Source organism: Gracilinanus agilis, chromosome 1 (assembly GCF_016433145.1).
Source record: "Gracilinanus agilis isolate LMUSP501 chromosome 1, AgileGrace, whole genome shotgun sequence".
Lineage (NCBI taxonomy): Eukaryota > Metazoa > Chordata > Mammalia > Didelphimorphia > Didelphidae > Gracilinanus > Gracilinanus agilis.
In genome coordinates, this window is record NC_058130.1 from 660,910,216 (window position 1) to 660,935,495 (window position 25,280).

General features: G+C 34.1%; 1 protein-coding gene across 2 annotated transcripts in view; it reads right to left on the reverse strand.

Annotated features, from left to right (window-relative positions):
* The window catches only part of TRPS1 (transcriptional repressor GATA binding 1), a 312,769-nt gene that overhangs the window by 222,548 nt on the left and 64,941 nt on the right, over window positions 1-25,280 (reverse strand). For both annotated transcript variants that reach the window (XM_044668841.1, XM_044668848.1), the window contains one exon: window positions 9,948-11,077. In XM_044668841.1, the coding sequence (XP_044524776.1) occupies window positions 9,948-11,077 (1,130 nt within the window). The remainder of the gene's footprint in view (window positions 1-9,947; window positions 11,078-25,280) is intronic.

Sequence of the window (25,280 nt, forward strand, 5' to 3'; positions counted from 1 at the left end):
GATCATTCTTTTGATTTACTTCATTGTTGGCAACAAGGACTAGAAATGAGGTACTCTAAATGGATGATTCAATAAAATAATGAAATAAAACATCTTTGTATAATATTTCAGATATAAAGATGAAAATGGATATATATTCCATTTGGTCTAAAAAACAAGAATGCATAAGTTCACATAATTTGGTAGAGAAAAAGAGATATAAAAGCATTTGGAAGTCTATTACCTCACTGATGAGGACAGTTCCACACTACAAAATATCCATTGGTAGAAAATGGAATTTTGTAACTCAATTCAATTCAACAAATATTTTTGAAGTAATTACATGGTATTCTTCACTATGCTATACAGAAGAGAGACAAAGACATAAAACCAATGTCTCTTAACCTCAAAAAGCTTACAATCTGCTTTAAAGGGAAAGAATCATTTAGAACCCAAGAGATCATGTCTAATCATATGTTTTCAGTTTCAATTTTCTCACAGTATTACATTAATTTGGGGAAGAGGTAGGGTTTTTCCCCCTCCTTTTATTTCCCAATAGCATTATTTCCCATTAGTAGCATGCTAGTCACCTGATGACAAATTACTCGGTTGGAGCTACTCATGAAACTAAGAAAAATACAAAATGACCTTGAAGTATGTGTGGCTTTCTTTCTGTAAAACAGCAGTTAGAGGGAAAGTGTTTTGAGAACTGCAGAGCTCTCATACCTTATATAAATGGGACTTTAAAAATGTGGCATCCTGATCCAGTGACCAGCAAGAAGACAGATTACTAAAGTAACTAAATCTCTCTACATTCTCACTACAAACAAGAGACAAAAGGAAGTTTCAATTAAATAGGAGCATACCCATGTTCTCCACAATAATGTAAATAAAGGAGGTGACAGAGTACATTTTCTCCTGTGTCCAAAAGCAACAAAAAATGTTTTTTTTCAAATAAGAAAATCCTGTCATTTTGTACTGTGGAGCTCATGCTAAGAATTTTCAGAAAGTTCTTTATGAATATAATCATAAATTATGGTTCAAATTTGTTGTGAATGATTATGATATAGATAATCTTTACAGAAATCAGGAACTTCCTCCAAATAAAACAAATATATAACTTAATATTTGCCACCTCATTTTAAAGTTGGTCATGGAGGAAAAGTTAGCGTGGAAAAAGTGCTGGGAAATAGGAAATGAGAGAAATGAGGGAAATGAAAAGCTGATAGACTTCATATCTCTATATCATGACTACTTGTCATATAAGAAAAGTTAAGAAGTGTTGGGCATAATGAACACAAAATTAAATCACAAAAAAAGGTCACAGTTTAAATTCCACCTTGGATATTTACTATTTATATGATTCTGGGCAAGTCATTTATACTCCCTCAACTATTTTTTGGTTTTGTTTTCCTATAGGAATGTTCATGTGTAAAATGAGGGAATGGGACTCAGTGAACTACATGTAAGGCCCTTTGCATCTTTAAATCTATACTCCAATAAATGAAATTATTTTGAACAGAAATACTGATGATATTATTTCTATTCCATCTTTGTAGAGGGACATATTTTAAGTTATAAAAATCATTATTAAATTATAAGAAATTATAAACACGAAAACAGAGGATACAACTGAAGCAGATCTAGATGCAACTATCTGAACTAAAAAAACATTGGTACTTATAATCACTACTTCTTAAGGAAGTTTAAGCTAAGATGTAAAGCAATTACCACAAAGGGGAGAGTAAAATAACCTAGAAGCTCAAACACTTGATCTCCTTGCCAAAAAGAGTGATGTGGCAGCCAAGGGTAGCACCAGTTTAGAATATACACTGATTCATAAATTCTTACAGGAAGGTGGTAGAAAATAATAAGCAGTTTGTCCTCATAAAACAGAGGTAGAGAGAAAAAAAAAACAAGTTTATATAAAGGTTGGCAAGAGATTCCATTAATTCACATCATCCCAAGAGTATCTCAGGATGAAAATAAAAGAATAAGAAAAAGATTTGTAAAGCTTTTTATAACAAATGATTTTCTTCATCAATTAGTATGAAGCCACTACATTTTGACTCTACCACCACCATCCCAAACATGCAGCATAAGGTGGTACAAATATCAATAAAGAAAGCAAAGATGAGAAGAGTAAATGGACTAAACTGACTATATTTCAAGGAGATTTACACGAGTTGCTAGATAATTTTAAGTGTGTAAGGGGGTTTATTCTCAGGCTATCTGAAAAAGATATGCAGTATACCAAGTACTTGAAAAAACCCAGACCTTATTGTTGCCCCCCAAAGAAGAAATAATCTAAAAATATTAGTAACTGCCAAACCATGTCACCTTTCTAATCTCTATGGAACTTTTACAATAATCTTTACAAATATTGAAGCTATTCTTGAGGAAAGTATGAACGAAGTTTCCCTATACACAAATAATATGTTATTATACATATCATCTTTATGATCACATAATCAGTTAAAAGGCACAAGGAATACAAGATTCTAGAGTACCTGTCTTTTTGTTGGTGACTAAATAGTTTTATATTACAAAGAAAAATGTTATCTTAGAGGTTCTACTTCAACAGAACATCTACCATGCAAAATCATCAAATTTTTTTTGAAAGATGTAACAAAAGAAATACATTTTCAGACAACTTTTCAATTAGTAATAGCAAGCCAAGAATAAATCAGGAAGAGGCATGCTTGCCAAAGATTATAAATCATGATTCAGTTATAGAGGATGCCCTCATTCAGTCCAACAGGAAAAGGCATTTCCTATGGTCATGTCTTAGATGGGGCCATAATGGTGATTAGGTCAATTCCAGCAGTTCTATGAAGTACCAAAAAGTGATCTACAATTACTCAATAGTTTTGCCTATTTATAAGGAGGAAAATAGATATCTTTTATCCAGGATAGGATAAGCAGTTAGTTGGACAAACTATACAATTTATCCATATTGATATATACATATATATGTTCATATATAAATATCTTGAAAGGATATTGAAGATTTACAGTAAAGTGATTCAAAATTGAATAGGAGGAAAGCAATTTGAATTGTGCCTTTCAGAAATCTGCCAATCAATTTAATGATTCCCTAGGTTTCTTTATGATATTCCTTTTTAGTATCAACATTCCTCCATTCATGCTATATAACCAAGAGTCATAAAACTATAATCTCCAAAAATTTAAAGTTATGGGTGACTTAAAGGTCAAAGAAGAGATTTATAGGTGTGTGAAGGCCCATGTAGAGTTGTGTAGGAAAAGTGAGTTAATGGCAGAGGGACTTTATGTCCAGAAAAGGAAGTGGGCCAATTTTATAGCAAGAATGGTCAATAACCAATTGAGTTCAAATCCTCATAAAAGAGCAAGAGACTTAGATGAAATGCAATGTAGACCCCTTCTAGAGGATTATGAGTACAGGATGGACAAGTGCTACATGGGATGAGAAAGCATGGATGATTTGCAAACTGCCTCACTGATTGGAGGATCCCCACAGATTAAACTACAAAGAGAAGTATCAAAGAATAATAATCTTGTAAAGAAAAAGATAATTACTTTCATTTCTAGTTAAATACAATTACACATCATACCAAAAGAGCAGCTACCCACCAAAATGTCCAAAATTGATACATAATCCCTCAACATAAAAATCAAGAAAATGAATCTTTAGAAAATGATTACTTCAATGCTTCAAGGATAAACCAATTCTGATCAAAGTTCATTGACTGTCATAGTCTTGATTTGTTATGGAGATTGAAAAAAGTCATCACCATTTGTAATTATTTAGTAATGAACTTTGAAAATAAAAGAATGTGATAAAGAATTACATAATCATGAGACCAGAGGTTAAAAGGCTGAAATCACCCGTGTTACTATTTCCAAACCCTTCAAGGAATTGATGAGGAATCTGACAAAATCATAGATTCTTGATGAATTTGTAAACCAGACAATGTATGACGATGCACCCATATTGACAATACTCAGGTGCTAGAGAAGTTTGATAGAGAAAGAAATCAATATACTTTGAAATAGGCAAAAATGATTCATGGAGGAGAGAACTGAGAATAGTTAATTCTGAAGGAATTTTGAAGGAAAATTAAGTGCTAAACAGGCAAATTAGAAAGAGAAAAGTTTGATTTTTTTCTTAAACAATATTTTTCCTCACAAAAGGGAATGGTATTAAAAGTTAGAATAGCAAGTTTGAGACACAGTAAAAAGACTGAACTCTTTAAAAAAAGTGAAACCTAAAAGCTGGCAGGTTAAAGGGTGGAAATTAAAATGAAATGCAGAAAATCTGTATATTATTGTGTAGGGACAAGAGCGACTAAAAAATATTTTGAACAAGGGAATGACAGGTAATCAGGCAGCAGTGTATGTAGATTGAATAGCAGAGAGGACCAATTTAAATAGATGAAGAAACTAGTTATAAAGGGAATTATATATTTCAAATACAAGGTGATAAAGACCTGAAAAGAAGGTGTTGTAAAGTGAAAGATAGGAATGAAGGGATTCAGGAAGAATTTAGCAATAAATATGAATAACTTGATTTTTCATCAGATAAAGACCATGCAGTAACAGAAGTAAAACTCAGGTATTTATGGAAAAGTCTAAAAGAATGGTACCCATACTTGTGGTTTCACACTCAAGAGCTACAAATAAACACTACTCAACAGAAACTATAGTCACAGTTCCCATGGCTACATGTCATAGAGTTCCCAAGATTTCTACTCATTATTTTCATAGCTCCTGACAATAGCACTTGAAGTGCTGAAATGGCCAGAATGATCCTGAGTGCTCATTGAGAATGACTACTAAAAGTTTTTTCCACAAATTATTCATTTAATCATTCATGCTCTCTAATCTCTATTTAACTGACAACATAGGTGAGTTGTAAATTAATAGGACAAATTTATAATCCACAATAGTTATTCAAGATCTTTCTAACTTTAGAATAGGACTAAATTTCAGAAAGTTCCTTTGGTATCAAGACAATCTTTAAAATATCTATTCACATATAAGCATATAGAGATGACATCACTATTACAGATTAAATACTAATGAATGTTTATAGATAGATCCTCAAAGGGAAATGGAAAGGTCTATAATGTATATGAGTAGGTTATAAAACACATATATATACACACATAAACATATGTGTATATACATATGCATACATATATGTGTTTGTCTGTGTGTGTGTCTGTGTAGAGCAATGCAAAATATGAATAAAAAAATACTTGGCTGCTCAGGTAGAAAGAGCAAAGGATAACTGACAGACAAACTAAGGACTTCTGGATCCTTATTCTTAGTGGTGAATTGACAAAATGACATGGTCAAGAGTCAAACTAGATAAATAAGCATATCTGGAGTGCAATCTCTATCACTAGAAGGTGTAGTACCCATATTTTTTAACCAATAAATGATATGAGTCTATTTCCCTGACAAATAATGTTGTTTATTAATAAGGCATGTGGTTTGTTAACAAAGAACAGGTCTTTGCATCTACCTCGCATGCAAAAGATCCTCTGTGAGCCTGAACATCATTTATATAAGAAAATGGGTCATCTTTCTGATTGGTCTAACAGTTCATCCTTTGGACCTTCCATGGTAGCCTCCATTTGTGGATATTTGAAAGAGGAGATGAAAGGGGCAGATGGTAGCTCAGTGGATTGAGAGCCAGATATCTACCACAGACTTTTAAGATATTCAAGAAATTCAAAAAGTATCACTTATTTGAGGACAGCCACCTGTAAAAGTAACATAGCATTTATGCTTGCCAGCACGGTTAATAATAATTTTTATTTTTCCCCAAAAAACTGGTTCCAAAACTTATTGTATATGGATCAATGTGCACATTGTGTGCCTGTGTGAAAGGAACATAACTCATACTCAATATCAAGATGATTTCTGACTGTCCCAGGAGCAATTCCATGTATAGCCTCAGATGATGGGGAAAAAAATTACAATTTTAAATGATTCACAATTATAGGAGTCTATCTTTTCTCTATCTGACCTTGCAAATTAAATTATGCAAACACTAACAATCTACCCCAGAGTGGTGATGACCCTGGATTTTCAAAGTCTAAGAGCATCCAATGCAAATTGTCCTAGAACTTACTAAGCTGGGAAGTCTTCAACTATAGATGTAGTAACAGACTGTAGGCATGTCACCTGATTATTGGCCTACTTCAGTTTTGAGAAATTTATCTATCTTTGGATTGAAGTTAATGACTTTTTCAAGCATAATAAGTCAAAGAAGTATGTGATTTCATTGGTAGTGGGAGATCCCACAATGACAAGTTAAAGAATTCTTCAAGTAGTGACATAATCGTTTGTTATTGCTCTTCTTTTTTCTTCTCCCTGAGTACTACACTTTCCCTTAACTTCAGAATATCTTTCAGGCTAATGTCTAATTCTGAACTTTTGTCTAAGAATACATACATAAATAGAAACACTCACCTTGACAAACCATTTTTAATAGAAATATTTCCATCCTGGACTAAAAATTAATTGTGATGGATCAATAGTGGAGATATTGCTTATCATACTTGCATATAAATAATAATTATAGTGGTGATGATGATGATGATTTCAATTATGGACACTAAATTCATAGGCTTATAGATTGAGAATTGGTAGAGATTTTAGAGGTCATCAAATCTAATCCCCTTATTTTGTACATGAGGAAATTAAAGCTAGACTGGGTAAATGACTTGCTCAGGAACACATAGCTTGGTAGGGTTTGAAGTTGTAACAAGTTGCATTTTGATTTGAAGTCATTACATACTTTTTTTAGCTGAACATCAAATTAAACTCTCAATGGACACATTAGACTCTACATGAAAAAATATCTCTAAGAGTACTAAACACTTAATAGAATCTTTAGAAACCTCTTCTCTACTCTTCATGGCTAGTTTCATGGTAAATTATAGGAATCTTTATCTATGAAACTGAAGATATCAACAAAATAATGTATATATTAGAGATATAAAATTAATTAGCTAAATAACTGGATTGTTTATAGTTAAGTGATAAAAGTAATAGTAATGTGACATAGTTTTTTATAGTACTTTACAGTTTTAAAATGCTATTTTAATTAAATCCCATAGGAACCCTCCAAAGTACCACTATTACTGTCTACATTTTTAGATGAAAATGAAGCTTAAAGAGATTAAGTGACCTATCCTTGTTTACTAAAATCCTAACAGTGAGAAGCATGATTTGAACTGAGGCCTTCATGATTTAAGCTCAACAGGCTAGCAATGATAAAACATCAAGGGAGGATCCAGGATTCAGGAAGACTGCCCATTACTGTCAGAAGCTAAAATGTCATCCAGGAAGATAATGTTAGAAAAAAGTAATATTTCTCCTCTTTTTTTTGTAACCCCAGATTTTAGCACCATATATAACACATAGCAGATACTTAAAAGTGCCTTAGCATGAGAGAAGAGATGAATGATATTTCCATCAAGGAACTTGAGAAGTTAGAGAGGGAAGGAATCAAAGGAACATGTAGGAAGAAGGGACTTAGCAAGGACAAGGGATAACTCTTCATCCATAAATATTTGCATCCTCTACCTCATGCATAGTAGACAGGCTTTGAATCCAGACACCCATAAAGTATGTTTGTTTTCCAACATGAATATGAGTATGAAGGACACTAATGAATACTCTCTAAGACTACTCCCAGTATACCTAAATGTTCTCAACTATCTTGATTTCTTCATCCAACTTTTATATTTAATGCTAAGAAAGTGAATAATGGTGTAGAATAGTTTCCACAGATTAAAAAAACCTGTTTAATTGTTAGGCTTTCTACTTTAGTTAAATCTTTTCCCTACATGTCTGATTCAGGAACTGAAAATGAAAGTCTTGAACTCTGTGTGTATGTGTGTACATAAGTAATCCTGTGTGTGTGTGTATATATCTGTGAACTATAAATATGGCATTAGGCAAGTTTTACAAAAATTATTATCTTACTAATAAAAATAAGAACATATTAGTAAAGGGTAAAGCCTAACAAGATACAGACAATCATCTGGGGGGGGTAATAAAAAATGACTATTTAGTGCTAAACCTAAACAGCACTGAAAACACAGGTCACTAATTAAAATATCACTTTTCACCCAATCTTAATGCTCAAACTATGATTACCTTTTAAAAAGTCTCATTAGCACATTGAGTTTAATTAAGATTATGCCATTTTGTATATTTTTATAAATTAAATATTTAAATGATTATTTTATATATCTAGCAAAACAATGCTCAGGGCATGAACGAATGATCGTGACAAATTTACAATTAGTCTATAGTTTCTAAATTAGAAATTTCCAACTGGCAGGTTCTAGATATCTCATTACCATGTGCTCTATACTCTCACAAAACAGTGAGTTAAACTGATAGATAGATAGATAGATAGATAGATAGATAGATAGATAGATAGATAGATANAAACTGATAGATAGATAGATAGATAGATAGATAGATAGATAGATAGATAGATAGATAAAGGCTCTAAATATTCTTTTAGATTAAGTGTATTTTGAGAACATCACTAAAATAATTAAGCTAGCATGAAACCTGGTCTGGACATCATTGTACAAAAAAATGGAGTGGGAACAACCAGCAGGCTTTAAAGGTCCCAGCTAGAAATGCTCTATTTAAATCTGAATGAAGACCACAAGAATGACAATGGAGTTCTGAGGACTGGGAAAGCTCACCACAGTTGGCCCTCCCCCAGAATTAAAGGCAAAGGCCTGGCAATCTGCTGTAATTAATACAAGTGAGGTGCCACCCTCAGGCTTAGGGGAAATTTAAAACTACAGTGAAACACAGAGATAAGCAGACGTTTTGATGTTCCAAGCACAGTGTGTTTTTGTTCAACACTGGTCTAAAAAAAAGTTAATCTATTAAATTAGATAAATGGGGCACAGCCCTTCTTCATCTTTGTACCTATATTGTTATGTGAGATTTTTCTTTGCCTAGTCTTTGAGACATATTTTCACACCAGGTGAAGTAGACTTATTTTTTTTCCCTTTGGTTCTTCTTCCCTTTTAGGGTATCACCTTTATACTTTTTTTTTTTTGGTAAATCCATCCAACAACTGTTCCTTGATAATCCAAAAGGATCAATTAGGGATACAAGTTTCATAAAGCTGACAGGACTAGAGAGTAACTTGGAAAAAAAACCCAATTTAGCTTTACTCTAGGTAGGAATACAATATGCCACAGAAAAGCTTTATCTGCCCAGAGGAAGGTACTTCATAAAAGTACAATGCCACCCTGTACACCTACATTATGGAATACTTACCTTTGAAAAATATTCCTGCTTACAGGCCAAGCCTAGTGGGGGTTGTGCAATGATTCGGCAATCAGAAGAATGCCTGTGCCCATTTGGAAAGACAAACGGCAGCAACATGTTCTTGAGCTAGTTGTTTCATATTTGGAATCAAAGATGGAAAATGTGATAGTAGAGCCCATAATAAGGGAGCTGATCTAATGAACCACTGTAGAGTGTGGCAATATATTTAGTCAAGACAAATAGATTGTGAAAGAAAACTAAATCCCCATAAAATGCCCCAAATTGGTCAGGGTATGAAACACTCTGACACATATTAGCTATGTCATCCTAAGTGAGAAACTCACCCTTTCATATGTCCCAAGTAAATTTCTTAATATTTTCTAAGATATAATTCCCGAAGAAACTATAGGAGAAACGGGAATTCCCCAGTGAATATAGCCACGGGTCTGGGTTCTTTCTACCTTCCTCTGCTTTCCAAGAACCCCACAATGAAAGAGATGAAAAAATCAGACTCTGACATGGTCATATTCCTTACTCTGTTATAGGTATTTGTGAGGGTAAAAAGACAGAAATACATGCCACCATTTATTCCATACTCCTTTTTGATTCTTGACATTTCTTATTATCACTCCAGTACAAATGCTATCCCTTCCTCTCCAACATACCTGTAGTGTCGGAAAATCTCTTCTTCCACCTGGGTAATAAAGTCACATTTGGTACATGAGTGTTCTTTGTTTTCTTTGACAGTCAGATGCCCATCTGTCCCTTGCAGGTGATTTGTTTCTTGTTTGACATCAGACGCCTGGGATTCATGCACATTCTCATAATGAAACAGGAGAACATCAACATCAGGCGTAGAGAATGAGCATTGATGGCACTGATGCTTAACTCTGGAGCTTCCTGTAGCCCCAGGAGACAGGTGCAAGAGTAAGAGCGCACAGTGGGAACAATTACTCTTTCTACAAGCAAATGGATAAGTAATTTCTCCAAGGTGCTTTTCAGGGCTACAAAGGCCTCTGGGGCAGAATGGACAGTGCTTAATGGTACATTTGTGAATATTGTGTAGTTGTTGATAATGACGAAGGAGTGGCCCCACCACAATTACATCAGGGCCATGGCTCTTAGAGTACCTGAAGTCACAAAACTGACAATTGTAGCTTGTCACTACATTATCCTCGGCTCCTTTGCTCGAGAAGTCTTTCTTTTTAGCTGCACTGGATCCCTTTTCTGCCTTAGCTACTGGCTCACCCTCTGTATTTTTGGCTAGATCATTCTGGTTAATGACGGTGCCCCTGGAAAGCTTATCATTCAAGTCTGGATTAAGGCCTCCTGACTGCCCTCCCCCATGCTGTTTACTATAATGTTCCAACAGTTTGAGGGAGCTGGATGATTCGCAGCTGAAACTACAAAATTTACACCAGTAGTAGCTGGTGGCATCTGTACCATTTTGTCTAGAGGAATCAATGGGTTTGATGGGTACCGAGTAACCCACAGGAGTGTCATCTCCTGCTTTCACGGTAATTTTGTCTTGCCACTTTCCCAAGTCTCCAGAATCACAAGATCGAAGAGTAGGGCTGGACTTATTAGAATTTTTCTCTGAAGATTTCCCAGACTCAGAGGAGGAGAGAGAAGCTTTTATTTTATTTGGGTGAGTCTGCAGAAAGTGTTGCTCTAGTTCAGTTGATGAGTTGCCCATGTATGTGAAGTTGCAGAATTTACAGCGGAAGTACTTGGTGTTTCCTTGGCAATCGGGAGTTTTGCGTCCAATGCCAATGAAAGTTCCACCTGAAGTGACCTGCCAGAGAAGAGAGTAATGTTATTTCAAATGTTGCACTAATTAAATAGAAACCTTGATGGAGAGGAGAGTAGAGGAAGGAGAATCATTCCACACATCTTTAAAAAAAAACTGTAACGGTATATCTACTAATAAATTTAATTGTCTTCATTTTTTTCACTAGTCATCTATTTGAGGAAAAAATTATGCTGAGAATATTAAGACCAAAGAAAATATGAAATGGGTAAGAAGTAAAATGTTGAGGGCTTATTTTGAGAATTTAAAGCATGTATATTTTAAAAATCTAAAAAAAAAATTTAACTTACTAGGTCTAACTCAAATTGCATTCTTAAAGGAATATCCAGAATCTTTAGAGAATCTCTCTTTTTCCCCAAAGATTAAGGGTTGCATTCAAAAACCATTTTGAGACAATTTCTCAAAAATTACTTAATGTAGACATTCTCAAAGGAAATTTTCTATTATTTTCCTACAGCAATGAGGCTCCAGACAGAAAGGAATTATATTGTACTAAAATTAGGGTGGAACAATGATAATACATTTGAACTCCAAAACATGACAATTTAAAAGAGGGATAAAAGGGGTAAAGAAGAGAAGGAAAGAACAGTCAGGGAGGGCAACTCAGTCCAGCATGGAATATAAGAAGGAAGCAAGACTTTCAAGATATATATCTTTAAAATCTCTCTTGTCACTGCCAACATCCCTGCCCTTTTCCTGAGTGTACCAAATCTGCCTTGTGATGTCAGGGGTCATTTGGCCTTGATTTAAAAGTACTTCATAGGTCAAAATAAAATATGGTTTAAGTCTATGCAATAACTATCACCATTGATTTGTTTTTTTCCCTAACCAAAAAGTTCCATACTATCTAGATATATTCTACATAACACCAGTAGTGCTGCTGTACATGTACCAACATCATATAGTGGGCAGTCAGCATCAACACTTGAAGATGCATTCAGCTTCTCTCCCTTCACTCTCTGCTTAGTGTCAAGATATTATTATTTTTTTAAATCCTAAGTTTCTGACTGAAATAATCCACAGAGTGACAGATTTAATCTTCCAACTGTCAGAGAACTGCTGAATGTCTGCAGGATCCCGTTGTCATATATTAGTCAAATGGCATAATTATTTTCTCCCTTCTTCAACAGCTGTGCCACAAAAAAAAGCATGTGATCACTGCTCATATGAGAATCCTGCCATAAGGAAAGTCTCAGGCATTTAAAAATCATTAAAAGCAAACATTTAAAAATGCAAATAATATGCCTTTTAGCCATCTAGCATACTAAAATAAAGATGGCTCTATGTCAGATGTGCTGTAAGCCCACATATATTGAACAAGTTGCCATATCATACCCACCCTTTTGTTAAAAGAATAGTTTTATATTTTATGAGAATGGTATACTTAGAACATTTCTTTTGAATCACCTTAAACCTATTTTCTAAATTCTTTTTAGTTTGCCATTTGGTCAATGCTTACCAGATTTTAAAAAGTCTAACTATGGAGGGAAGTAGAAGGATGCTCACTTTAAACCACCTTACACCCACAGCACCCTAAGAATAACAGGGTTAACAGATGATGAAATCATATGACCCTAAAATTCAAGTTGTCAATCTATTGGCCTACTCATTAAATGGTTACATGACCTGAAACTTGAAAAAAGGCACAATTCTGTAACTATTACATTCCATGATTTCTACAAATCTCTCGTCATTCTTGGTAGGTGAAGCCATGACCTGACTTAAATAAAATTAGTTTCTGACTGACATGAGTTACCATAGGCTTGAACAAAATGCCTTTTTCAATTATAGGTACTCTGTTCTAGAATGTGTGAATAAAATGTGATTCTAGGAAGAGCTGGATGTCTCCCATTCAGCATTCAAGAAAAAGATGCTAACAATGACAGAGAATTGGAGTAGGAGTAATGAAGAACTTAGATCAAATTCTAGCTCCACTGCTTTGTAATGGTTAAATATGCAAGGCATAACCTCTTTAAGCCTCAGTTTACTCACCTTTAAAAATGGGATAATCACACCTATCCTATAGGATAATTTTGAGGATCACATGACAATATACACAAAGCAGTACATGTCAGTCATTGCATTAAAGTAGTCAAAATAAGCTAACACAGACCTAGAAATAAGATTTTAAAACCATTTTATCATTTCAGAACTGTAAATCTTTTAAGTGTACAGAATCTCTTTTCATAAGTCAACTGGGCCTTTCCTGTCTTGAAAGTCTTTTTGGATATTACTTCCCTCCAAACACTCTCCTCTCCTATCTAGCCATTCTGGCATCATGGCTATTTCTGACACTCTCACATCTCTGATTAACTGACCTGGAAAGGTCTCTCTCCTCACTCCAATGGTAGAGAAAGTAAGGCTTCCTCCACATCATGAATAAAACATTCAAGTAAAACTATAAGAGTATAACAATTATGATGTATAGCATTTCATAAATTTACTTAAAACACACTGTCAAATTGCAGCATCAGTGTTCTATACAAATATCTCATTTTATCTATCATACAGTGAGCAAGAAAACTTTTTAGCCAATCTTATCTACTTGTGAGAGAGGTATAAAATGTAGTAGTACATTAATGTACTGAGCACTCTAAAATAATGTGTAGTTTTTGATTTATTAGTAGAAGATGATGCCTGGGAATACTAACTATATTTCCTTGCTTCATATCATGGCCAGTTTTTCAGGTCTCAAAACTTGATTTAAAACCTTTCCCAAAGTACCTAAGAAAGCAAACCATAGTATTTATGGAAAGTAATAAATGCTTATATTATTTCTTAAAAGTGGCAAAGAATCCTCTCAAATCTGAAAGCATTGTCTAGAAGGTGTTTTCATTCATCAGATATTTCTCACCTGAAGTGACCAAGTTATCCCACATCTATCCCCTGATCTCTAATTCCAGACATTTCACCCAAATATAGACTACCTCGCAACTAACCTATACTCCTAAATAACATCCAAATAGGTCCTCCTAGCTCCATTTTCTGTCCCTCTAATCCAGTACCCAAACAATCCTTTTTATCCACAATTGTGTATGTGTAGCCCAGTTCAAACATCATCCCTGATCCCTAACAGATTAAATGAGAAAAGTTCAAGATGTTTTGCCCAAAATGCTAATCTATATATAATATGGAATCCTATGTCTTTCCATTTACCTCCTCAGACTATTTTCCAACCCAAGTGGACTATTCATAGTCCTCTGAACATGCTGTAAAATTTCTCAAAACTGTTCCTCTTCTCATACCATTCTCTGTCACTGTCTCTTCATCTTTGTCTCTCTATAGGACTCTCTCCCTCCCTTCCTCACTTAATTCTTACCTATTATTTAAATGCAAAATGAAATGCTCTCATCTCAAGGACAAATTACTAATTTTCCACATTTCTAACACAATACTTTGCTTTGTACTTCTTTAATGAACTTATTCTACTCTTGGATTTAAGTCTGATTAAGAAAGGAGTGATCATGTCATCTCCCCCACCATTTTATATCTCCCCCAGCATCTAGCACAGTGCTGCATACAGAGTAAGTTACTTAATAAATATTTATTTGGTAAATCTTGATTAAAAACACTATTCAGTAGACAAAATAAAATTTTGACAAAATGTTTTAACTGTAGATTTTAATGGGGAATGGGGTGGAGGTGAGAGTGAATGATAATAAAAAAAGGAGCCATGTTATCACTGTAAATATCTGGAGGAACTCATATCTCAAAAACTGTGGCTCTCATTAAAAGTTTAGAGACAACTTTTCATTTCCGGAGAGCTACTAATACATATATATATAGAGAGAGAGAGAAAGATAGATAGATAGATATCTTCTATAAACTATGTCAGAATTTTAGACATGAAAGTGTGCTAAGATAACATAGAGTTCAACTCTTTTGTCTTACAGATGAAGAAACTAAATCCTGAAGAAAGGGAATAACCTAAGTATCTCAATCCTAGTCTGATATTTTTCACCATACTCTTTTCTGATGAGGTACACCCTGTAAACCTTTTGCAGTTCCATAGTCTGAGCCTTAAATTAGTATGAGAAATGTTCCTCTTATTTTAGCTCATAGAGATACTTCTGATGATTGATTCCCAATTTTAGAAAAGTACTCAGAGCTCCTTAAAATAATGCTATAAGAAAGAAAGCAATCACTTGTTATTTGCCTACTATGTGTCAGTCACTGATTATGTACTTTTCAAATGTTACCTCATTTGCTCCTCAGAGGAACCCTGAGAGATAGGTGTTATGATCACCATTTTAGAGTTGAGAAAACTGAAGTAGAAAAAGGTTAAGTGACTTGCCCAGAGTCACAAAACTAGCAGTTATCTGAGGCCAGACTTTGAACTCATATCTTTCTGACTATTCTGTCCTCTGCACCACTTTGCTTTCTATACACATTTCAGATATATAGAAGTATATGTGCATATATATAGGTACATCTGTCTGTCTATCTATCTATCTAATCTTTCTATCTGTATATTTACTAGTCCTAAAGCTATGATATCATATGCCTTCAAGGACAACACAGACTATGTTGATACCCAAACATTAACTTACTATCTAGTCATGTCTCCATGAATTGGGATTATAAAGGAGAACAATGAATAGAAGAAAAGAGTACACAAGAGAGAGATTTGTAAGTTTTCCACATTGAATTCTTCTCTTCATCAATGAAAATCAAGGCTCCTTAATATAATATAATGCATGAAGAAATAATGATTCTAAACAAAACAAAGAAAGGGCAGCTGAATATTAGGACAACTAGACACTGAATAGCTCTGTATTGGGGACAATACAACCATGAAAGTTATCAAACTAGTTCTCCAGGTATCTCAAAGAAGGGATGATAACAAAAGCATGAGGCAAAAAAAAAGTCTCAGAAATGATTACTCATGTAAATGTCTTATCCCATATCTACAAAATGCTTAGAAGAATGATCAGCCCACACAGAGAGGACATGTTTGAAAATATGAGAAAAGAACAGACTGTCTTCTTACAAATGACAGTACATCCTTGTATTCTTACTGATGAAATCTTTATAGTCACGCAATTGACTAATATGTGTAGTAAATACAAAACCCATTGTGCTTTCTATATATTTACTCTAAAGAAGTGTCTGATTTGGTAGGTAAAACACTGTCATCAAGATTCTACTCTTAAAGTGTCTCCCAAGAAAACGTAAAAATCATATAAGGTTTCTGGAAAGAGGCAACAACAGAGACAACTTTGTCCATGACCTTTGGGTTATTAATAATAAGTAAGAAATAAAATATAAAAGACAGTAAATATTACAATAAACATTTATAATTAGCATAGAGGATGTCCAAGGGGAAATCCAAATAATAATTCCTTAAAAGTGGAAAAGACTTTCAGATACTATTATTGCTGAAAATATTTATATTGATTACATTAAGACCCAGAACAATGTAGATCCTCCATATATGTGATAAATAATTACTCAAATTAGTTTGGCCTAATTGGTTAGGAAAAAACAAATGGATGAAGTATGCCATTTGTCTCTACTCTGATAAACAATTAGATGAATAATCCACAGAGTTTCTTCATCAATATATAAATCTTGGATTGAAATTGAAGATGGACAATGAGCTAGAACTAGAACTGAATAGAAGGAAGACAGGCCTGATTTCTTTTACTGTCACCAAGTTTATCCTTGAGGAAAAAAAGGCCCGTCTTTATAATGACCAGGGATTTAGAATGTTTGTGTGTGTATATATATATATATATATGTATATATATATACATATATATACTTAAACACATTTATTTATTTGTGTTTATATGTGTAATAAATTTATGATTTGAAAAAATATAATAATAAATGAACAGGATATAATTTTTCCAGGGATATAATATACTAAGGATTCACTAAAAAGTATAATCTCTAAAGAATTAAAATCTATTGTCACCCAAAGGGCAATGGAGTGTTGTGTGTTGAATAAGAGTGGGCAGCTTAACATGTGAAAATGAAGAACTGTATGATAGAAATAGAATAATTTGTGTCACTACCCAAATGGATAACCAAGGGACAGTCAATGAATGTCAAAAAATCTAGTGGGAAATTAATGGTTTACTAAATGTATCTCTTATGGAAGATGTGTGAAGGTATGGAAAAAAGTTACACAGGATGAAAAGAGATGGGTGAGTTATAATCTGCCGTAGAGAAGAGTATACTCTTATCAATAAAATCATAGACCCAACAAAGTATTGAGTTGCACACCTATTAAGAGATGAAAAGAGCCACTGCAGACATCAAATTACTATTATGCTCAATGTTTTCATTTACCAAGGACTACAATAGTGCTGAATTGTTTTTAAACAAAGATCAGGATTTCATACACTATTTTTATCCTGGTTTAAGAAGCTTTTCATTTTATGTACCATGTTTATGACCTTTGTTTAAAGAAGTATTTATATGCATCTTTTTTGCTGTATATCTCATTAAAGGGGGCTCAAAATATGAGAATATTTTTGTTCTTTTTAAATGGCTTTAGCCTTTTATTCTTATTACTTTTTTCTCTTAATCAACACAGTTGGCATTAATGTGAAACAGTAATCTGTATTATAAGACTAATACATAAAACACTTCAAAGGGAAAAGATTAAAAAAAAACTCAGACCACTGAAAATGACACTGTAACACACAGTACTTATCCCCAACCATAACGAAAGAAGTTGTTTGAACTGAAAACACTGATTTACAATCTTTTCCTTAGATGTGGTGTGTCCTCAAGAACTATGACTGATTGCAGTGGAGAAGATTATAAGGGACCAATTTAAGATGACTCTTAGTCAATGGATGGAAATTTTGGCGTTTGAACATTGATTTAAAAATCCACCCATCTTATTTTTAAGGTTTTTCTGTCTTCAAAAATATATCTTGGAAAAATTGACAGAGCCTACTCAATTTATAGTATCTTGTAAAAAGTTGCAGTAATCTCTTACCAATACAAAAGTCCTACAACAATTACTAGTAACCTTAACAAGGAAATTAGTCTGACAGAAAACCACTTCAAATAATAATCTAGAATGTAGAAAATATATCCATTAGTCTATGTTTTTAAGACATACACTGAACACCTTAAAATAATGATAAGCCATCTATTTGTAGTTAAATTGATCAAAAATCACTAGGTTCATAATGAAGCCTTTAGATTTTGAAACAAAAAGAAAGTAATGAAGCTTGAAAGAAAAAAGGGAAATGGTCAACTCTAGAAGAAAAAAAGTTCAGCCAACTCAAGTAAATATATGTGCATAAACCTCTCCTTGGATTATCTATTTTAATGTTTCAATCCCAAACCAGTCTTGACCCTCAGCATGGTCCTGATTTACTTTCTCCAGCAGTGACTTGATGTGTGTGCTTAGGGATTCTCCTGACAAGTCTATGCAAATCACAACTGTAGAGGTAAAACTACTGTGGGAAAAATTACATAATGCCTCAAAATAAAACAGAAATTATTTGTGGATTATTACATGGCATTCTTTCATATTAGGGAAAAGAAGAGTAGATTGTATGTTCTAGAAAGAACTAGAAGAGAAAATATACAAGATCTTATCACTAAGCATTAAATGACCAATTGGGGAATATTAAACAGAACATAGAAACTTCTGTTTCCCAAACGTACTTTTCCACATAAGGCATGTGGGGAGGAATGCATTTTTTAATGTAGTGCTAGATATTTGAATTGAACAGAAATACTGTATTTGAACAATATTTTTAAAAATTATTTCTTTCTAAATAAACAGGCTATTGCGGAGATTCTAAATTCCTCACTGTGCCTCATAGTTTCATCACTATTAGAGGCTGATAAAGCTGGGAAAGTTTAAGTTTTGGTTAAGGGTCTGTAGCACACTTGAAATAAAAAAATTCCAAAGACTTTCTGATTTTGTTTTCCCTATTACTAAACCATTCTCACTTGTTAATTGGCAGAAGATAAAACTCTAATTACATAGGTATAAAAATTCAAATAGGGAAAGGGTACATCCCCTCATCCTTTAATCTCCAGAGTTAAACCAACATAATGCAAATCATGATATGACTGGTACCTAAATGAATAGGAAAAATATTGGGTAATTTATTAAATCACAAATCCTTAAAAACTTGTTCTCAATTAGTGGGTTATGAATTAAATTTGAGGCATAGACAAACTGTTCATCAATTTTAGTAATACCCCTAGCTTACTGAATCTGAATGTGAATGTAAATCCCTACTTCCTGGTGAACAAAAGGAGAAAGAAAACAAACTCATTCCTGAGGAGAGCAAAATCAGTAGTAAAAATAAATCCCGGTAATGGGAGAACAAAATTATAATCAGTAAAATTCCATATGTCTTTCAAAGAGTTTACTTAACATAATAGTTCATCTAATAAGGCATCCTTACATGACTTCAAATTTGATAACAACAAAAAAATAAGAAAACACTAGAATTGTGAAAATTAAATTTGGCCCAATAATTAAAATAATTGCTATTTAAACAGTTTTTAAAAATCTGAAACACACTTTACACACATTGTCTCATTCGAATCTTAAAGCAATCATGTGAGATATTATTATTATAGATATCTTATTATCCCCATTTTATAGATGAGCAAACCCAAACTCAGAGAAATGAGGTGACTTGCCTATGGTCTCATATTTAATATTATTGTCTAAGGGATCATATGAGCTCATGCTTTCCTGACTCGAAATCCAGTAGCCCATGTACTATGCCACTCTCCTTTGATCCCTAGAACATAGTAGGAACTTGGTAAATGTCCATTGAAATAAATTAAAAGTATGCACCAAATCTTGGCATAGCTTCTCAATGTCATCCTCTCTATCTGTTAGATTATTATACCTCTTCTACTGATGCCTGAATAAATAAATAATTGATCATGAAAATATCTGTATGAATTAAAAATACTGAGTCTTCTGCGTCCTTAAACAAAGGTTTAAATGGGCATTGTGCCACAAGGAGCTGGATAACAAGAAGGACAAGAAAGAGAAAGGGAAGAAGGAGGATGAGGAGGGGGAGGAAGAGGAGGAGGAGGAGAGGAGAAAGTCAGAAAAAAAGACAGAAGGCAACTGTGGAATATACAAAGTGAAACTAGAAGTAGAACTAGAACTAGTGAGACAAATATAGATCTGTAACCCTATAACAATGGGAAAAAATTCATCTTGCTATGGTGTATACATGGTGTAAATATCTATAGAAGTGTCTAAGGTTCTCAGTCTTCACTCAATTTAAGCCAAAATAATAAAGGATATATATATGCATATATATAAATAATGCATTATTATTTTATAACAAAGAATTTTTGTTCAGTTAATTTTCATCATTGTGTTCATCTCTTTGTTAGCCCAACTGGGATTTTCTTGACAAAATTTTTGGGGAGATTCACCATTTTCTTCTCTAGCTTATTTATGGATGGGAAAACTAAGGATAATGTGATTAAGTGACTTTCCCAAGGTCACATGACTAGTATTTAGGCCAGACTGGAACTCAGGAAGATTAGCTTTCTTGACTTCAAGCCTGGCACTCTATCCACTGAGCCTTCTAGCTGCCAAAAATAAATATGCGTGTACATATGTGTGTGAATTTGTACTCTCTCAAGAGGAGTGGGACAGCATTCTCACTTTTCTATCCTTACCTCTACAAATATTTCTCTGCAGCCTACTTTGGGAAAGGAATGTATCTAACTGAATGGTCCTTATTCAGAAATTTCCAGGAGTATGCTAATTGCTTTATGTTTACCTTCTAATTCATTATAACTATCACAGATTTATAAAACCATATAATCTCAGAATTTGAGGGGACACCAGAGGTCAATTCATATTGAAACTTGCCTGAAAAGAAAATTCTTTTATGACATTACTAACAAGAGATCAAGCTTCACTTGAAAACCTTCAGTGAAGGCAGACTATTCCATTTTTGTGTATCTACAACTTGGAGTAAATTTTCCTTACTTTCAATCTAAATGTAATTTCCATTCATGGATCCTGGTTCTGCCCTCTGAAACCAAACAGAAATGTCAAATCTCTCTTTTACCTAACAGAAAACTAAAGCTTCCAAGTCTAAAACCCAAGCCTTCCCTTCTCCAGGCTAAATATTCCTCAGTCCTTCAAGGAGTCCTCATAACAACTGTTCTCCAGCTCTCTCACAGATCTGTTCATCTTCTTTTGAACAAATTCCAGATGATCAAAATCATTTCTAAAACGACAGACTCAGAATTGAAAATAGTGATCTGGATGTCTTCTACTGAGCCCTCTATCCTAGAGAGTTTCTATCTTATTGTAGTCCAAGATCTCATTATAACAGTGTGGTATAGGTAGTCAACAAGTATTTATCTAGGACTTAATATGTATCCAGCACTGTGCTAACTGCTGGGAATATGAAAAACAACCAAAGCAAATCCCTTGCTCTCAAAGAGTTAGTGTGAGGTGGGGTTTAAGTTGACATGGGGATGGGAGCTGGAGAAACAGTCAGAGGTGAAAAGGAAGAGCATTTATAGGCATGGGGTACTGCCACTACAAAGGCAGTTTTAGAGATGAAGGAATGTGAATGAGACACCTCAAGTGGGTTACTGGAGCTTGATTTATATAGTTTGAGGGGAGGAGAGAAAAATTAAAGCGTAAGAATACTGGAAAGACATGAAAGAACCAAGTTGTCAAGGGCTTTCTTAGATTTGATACTAGAGATAAATAGGGAGCCATCGGAATTCACCGAGTTGGACAATGGCATGACCAAGCCTGCAATGAAGGAAGATCTCTTTGACAGCTTAGTTTAGATTGACTTGGATGTGGCCATGATTTGAGGCAGGGAAATAGTTATAATAATGGAAAGAGCACTAATCGAGGTTATATGGAAGTTGGATTAAAATCTCACTTTTCATATTAACTTTGTATGAACATGAGCAAGTTACTTAAATTTAAACTTTAGTTTTCTCTTTTGTGATGATGATAATGATAACCTAGTTGTAGTACTAAACTAGGAGTTGTAAAGATTTAAAAAAATAATAAAGTTTAAAATGCTGTAGAGATATCAGGTACTTATGGTGGTATTTCATTCTGTGCATCTTTCTCAGAGTAGTTCTGATAGAAATGTCTGTTAGAAATGGTCCTGGGACAAGACACTCTCCTGCTATTATTATTCTTTTCTATTTGCCTTTCTTTCTTAACATTACCACCACTCTCGTCCCTGGTGCCACTGCAACAGCCTACTGTACTCCCTGTTTCAAGTCTCTTCCTCCTCCCTCCCCCCAACCTATCACGTACTCAGCTAACAAAGTTATCTTCTTTAGCCCAAGTTGGACCAAGTCACTTCCCTACTCAGTAAAACTCTAGTGCTTCCCTATTATCTCCAAGATCAAATATAAAATCCTGTTTGATATTCAAAGCCCTTAATAATCTGCATCCCCAACCTTATTGTTGTTGTTATGTCACATTATCGACTCACGGTGAGATTGCAGTCCACTAATAACTCGGATTCTTTGCAGACAATCTTCTGTAGCCATTCTTCTTTGACCCTATACTTATATAATTGTTACTTTGAACCCAGCATAAGAGCCTTTTACCCATGTCTATTAAATTTCACAATATAAGATTTAGTCTATCATTCTAATATTTTAAAAATCTTTTGGGATCTTAATTCTGACAACTAATGTGCTAGTTATCCCTCCTCTGTTCTTGTCATCTGCAAGGTCAAATGAGCACACCAGATGAAGTCAATGAAGCAAGTCAATAATCAATTATGGAGGCATTATCAAATTTTAGAAATAGGATTTGCTACAAGTTGGATGAATGAGAAATTTATAATCACATTCATGTGTTTCCAATGACTTCTTTTAAGCCCTAAGCATTTGGGTCAAGATTTGTTTTCAAGTTGGTGTTCATGTTCACTTGTTAGGTGTTTTTCATTAATTTAATATACTAAAGCACATGAGTCTAAATATGATCTTTCTAAGACTACAAAGCATAGCAGAAAACATAAGTGGACCATTTAGTTTCCATTTAATTTGACCAGTGATGATGCCCAAGTTAGATAACGGGCAAAAGTTGAACTCAATTAGCCGTCTTCATAAATCAAACCAACTTGACAAGCAGCATACCTTCACTTTAGTTTGCATTCTTGTTTTAATTTGTATATTAAATCATGTTTTAATTTGAATGCTTTATTATTGGTTCTCCTACAGTATAAACTTGGGAGAGGAAGGGACTATATTTTCTATAAACTTTTGTATCACATTGCTGTCCCCTCTCCCCCAAATATACACATCTGCAGAGTAATTGCTTGTGACTGGTGGTGGTGGTAATGTAGAAAATAAACATCACAGCCTTTAGAATAAGTATTGTACTAAATTTGTGGCACCGTATAGATTGCTAAAACTTATTTGAATACAGTTAATTAGTCTCTCTAAAGAATAATATTCCTCAATAGGATAGGTGATAAGGAATTACTAACATATAATATGTCTAATTCTATATTAAAGGACCATTCAATCTTAAAAATAATTTTTGAAAAACAAATAAAATTTAAATATAATTAATGAACCTACACTAAAAGATAAGATTTTACTGTCCAGATTTTCATTTTCTATATACCTGTGTCTATTGAGAGCTTAACAGGCAAATATTGCCAATGCTATAGGAAATCTGTCCCTACTTTCTTTTGAATTCAAATGTAAAATGTCTTCCCTCTAAAAGCTTTCCCTCCTACCCAAAAAATAGTACCTCCACAAAATGAAAGCAGAACTTAAGTGTTCAGAGTCATAGAAAGGTCTGCTACTGATAAGCAAATTGAAAGACTATTCTCCTGGTATTAGCATTTCATTAAAGGTAAAAATGAATTTAATAGATTGAGCTGAGAGCCTACCTCCTTTCACAATCCAGAAAATTTTCTAATATGAAAAGGCAACATATACATCCTAGAAACACATCAGGATTTATAAACACTAAAAGGTTTAAACTACTTTCCCGTGGGAAGAAGAACTTGACAGGATTCCTTGTTTTATAACCTGATCCTAAGGCCAAGAGTTCCCCCATAAAGATGATGCAAACAATCCCAACACACAGCACATAAAGTCCTAATGAGAAAGTAAAGTCATCATTTAGTAATAGGTGATTTCATTTAGCTATGTGTTTAAATATATGCCCAATAAAACAGCCCCAAAAAGGAAGAGGTAGTAATAACTTTTTGAAGAAATCAATCTCTTGCTATTATTCCTAGATAATAAATCCATCAGCCTCAAATACCAAGTGGAACTTAGTTTAGATTATATAAAGGGCTAATTATTGTCAAATAGTATTACTTACTTAGTATGGAACGTAGGCTCTGATGGGTGAAATTTTGCCTTATCTTTCTTGCCTGGGATTCCTTTAAGAATACTGTTCCTTGGGCAGCTGGGTAGCTCAGTGGATTTAGAGCCAGGCCTAAAGACCCGAGGTCCTAGGTTCAAATCTGACCTCAGACATTTCCCAGCTGTGTGACCCTGGGCAAGTCACTTGACCCCCATTGCCTAGCCCTTACCACTCTTCCACCTATGAGCCAATACACAGAAGTTAAGGGTTTAAAAAAAAAAAAAGAATACTATTCCTTCTTCCATCTCCCATAAATGTGTCTTCCTCAAGAGCAGGGGTCAGCAACATAGGGCTCTCGAGGCATATCTGGCTCTTTCGAGGGCCAGATATGGCTCTTTCTGCAGGAGCCATAAAGTCAATTTTTTTCAGGCGCTGTTACAGGAGCAGCACTGTGAACACTGTACGGCTCTCATGAAATTACATTTTAAAAAATGTGGCGTTTATGACTCTCACGGCCAAAAAGGTAGCCGATCCCTGCTCGAGAGCCTATGAGTTTTTTGAGAGTAGGGACTGCCATGTTTGCTCTTATTCATACGCCCAGCCAGGTGTCTGGCATAAAGCAAATGTTTAACAAATACTTGATCTATCTTTACTGTTGAAGTCCACAATTTGGGTAAATATTTCTAATGAATGGATGTCAAGGTAATTCTAAATATCAGGATACCGAGGTACCAGTAAATCTATTAAATTCCAAGAAGACCATAATATCTCTCTTAAATTTTAATAAAGAAAGGGTAAAAATTCTCAGGCGAGTTTTCTGATTAACACCTCTGATTTGTTATGTCTAGGTGTAGAGGTGTCTCATGAATTCACCAAAACTAACAAAGGGGATGTTAAGGTTTT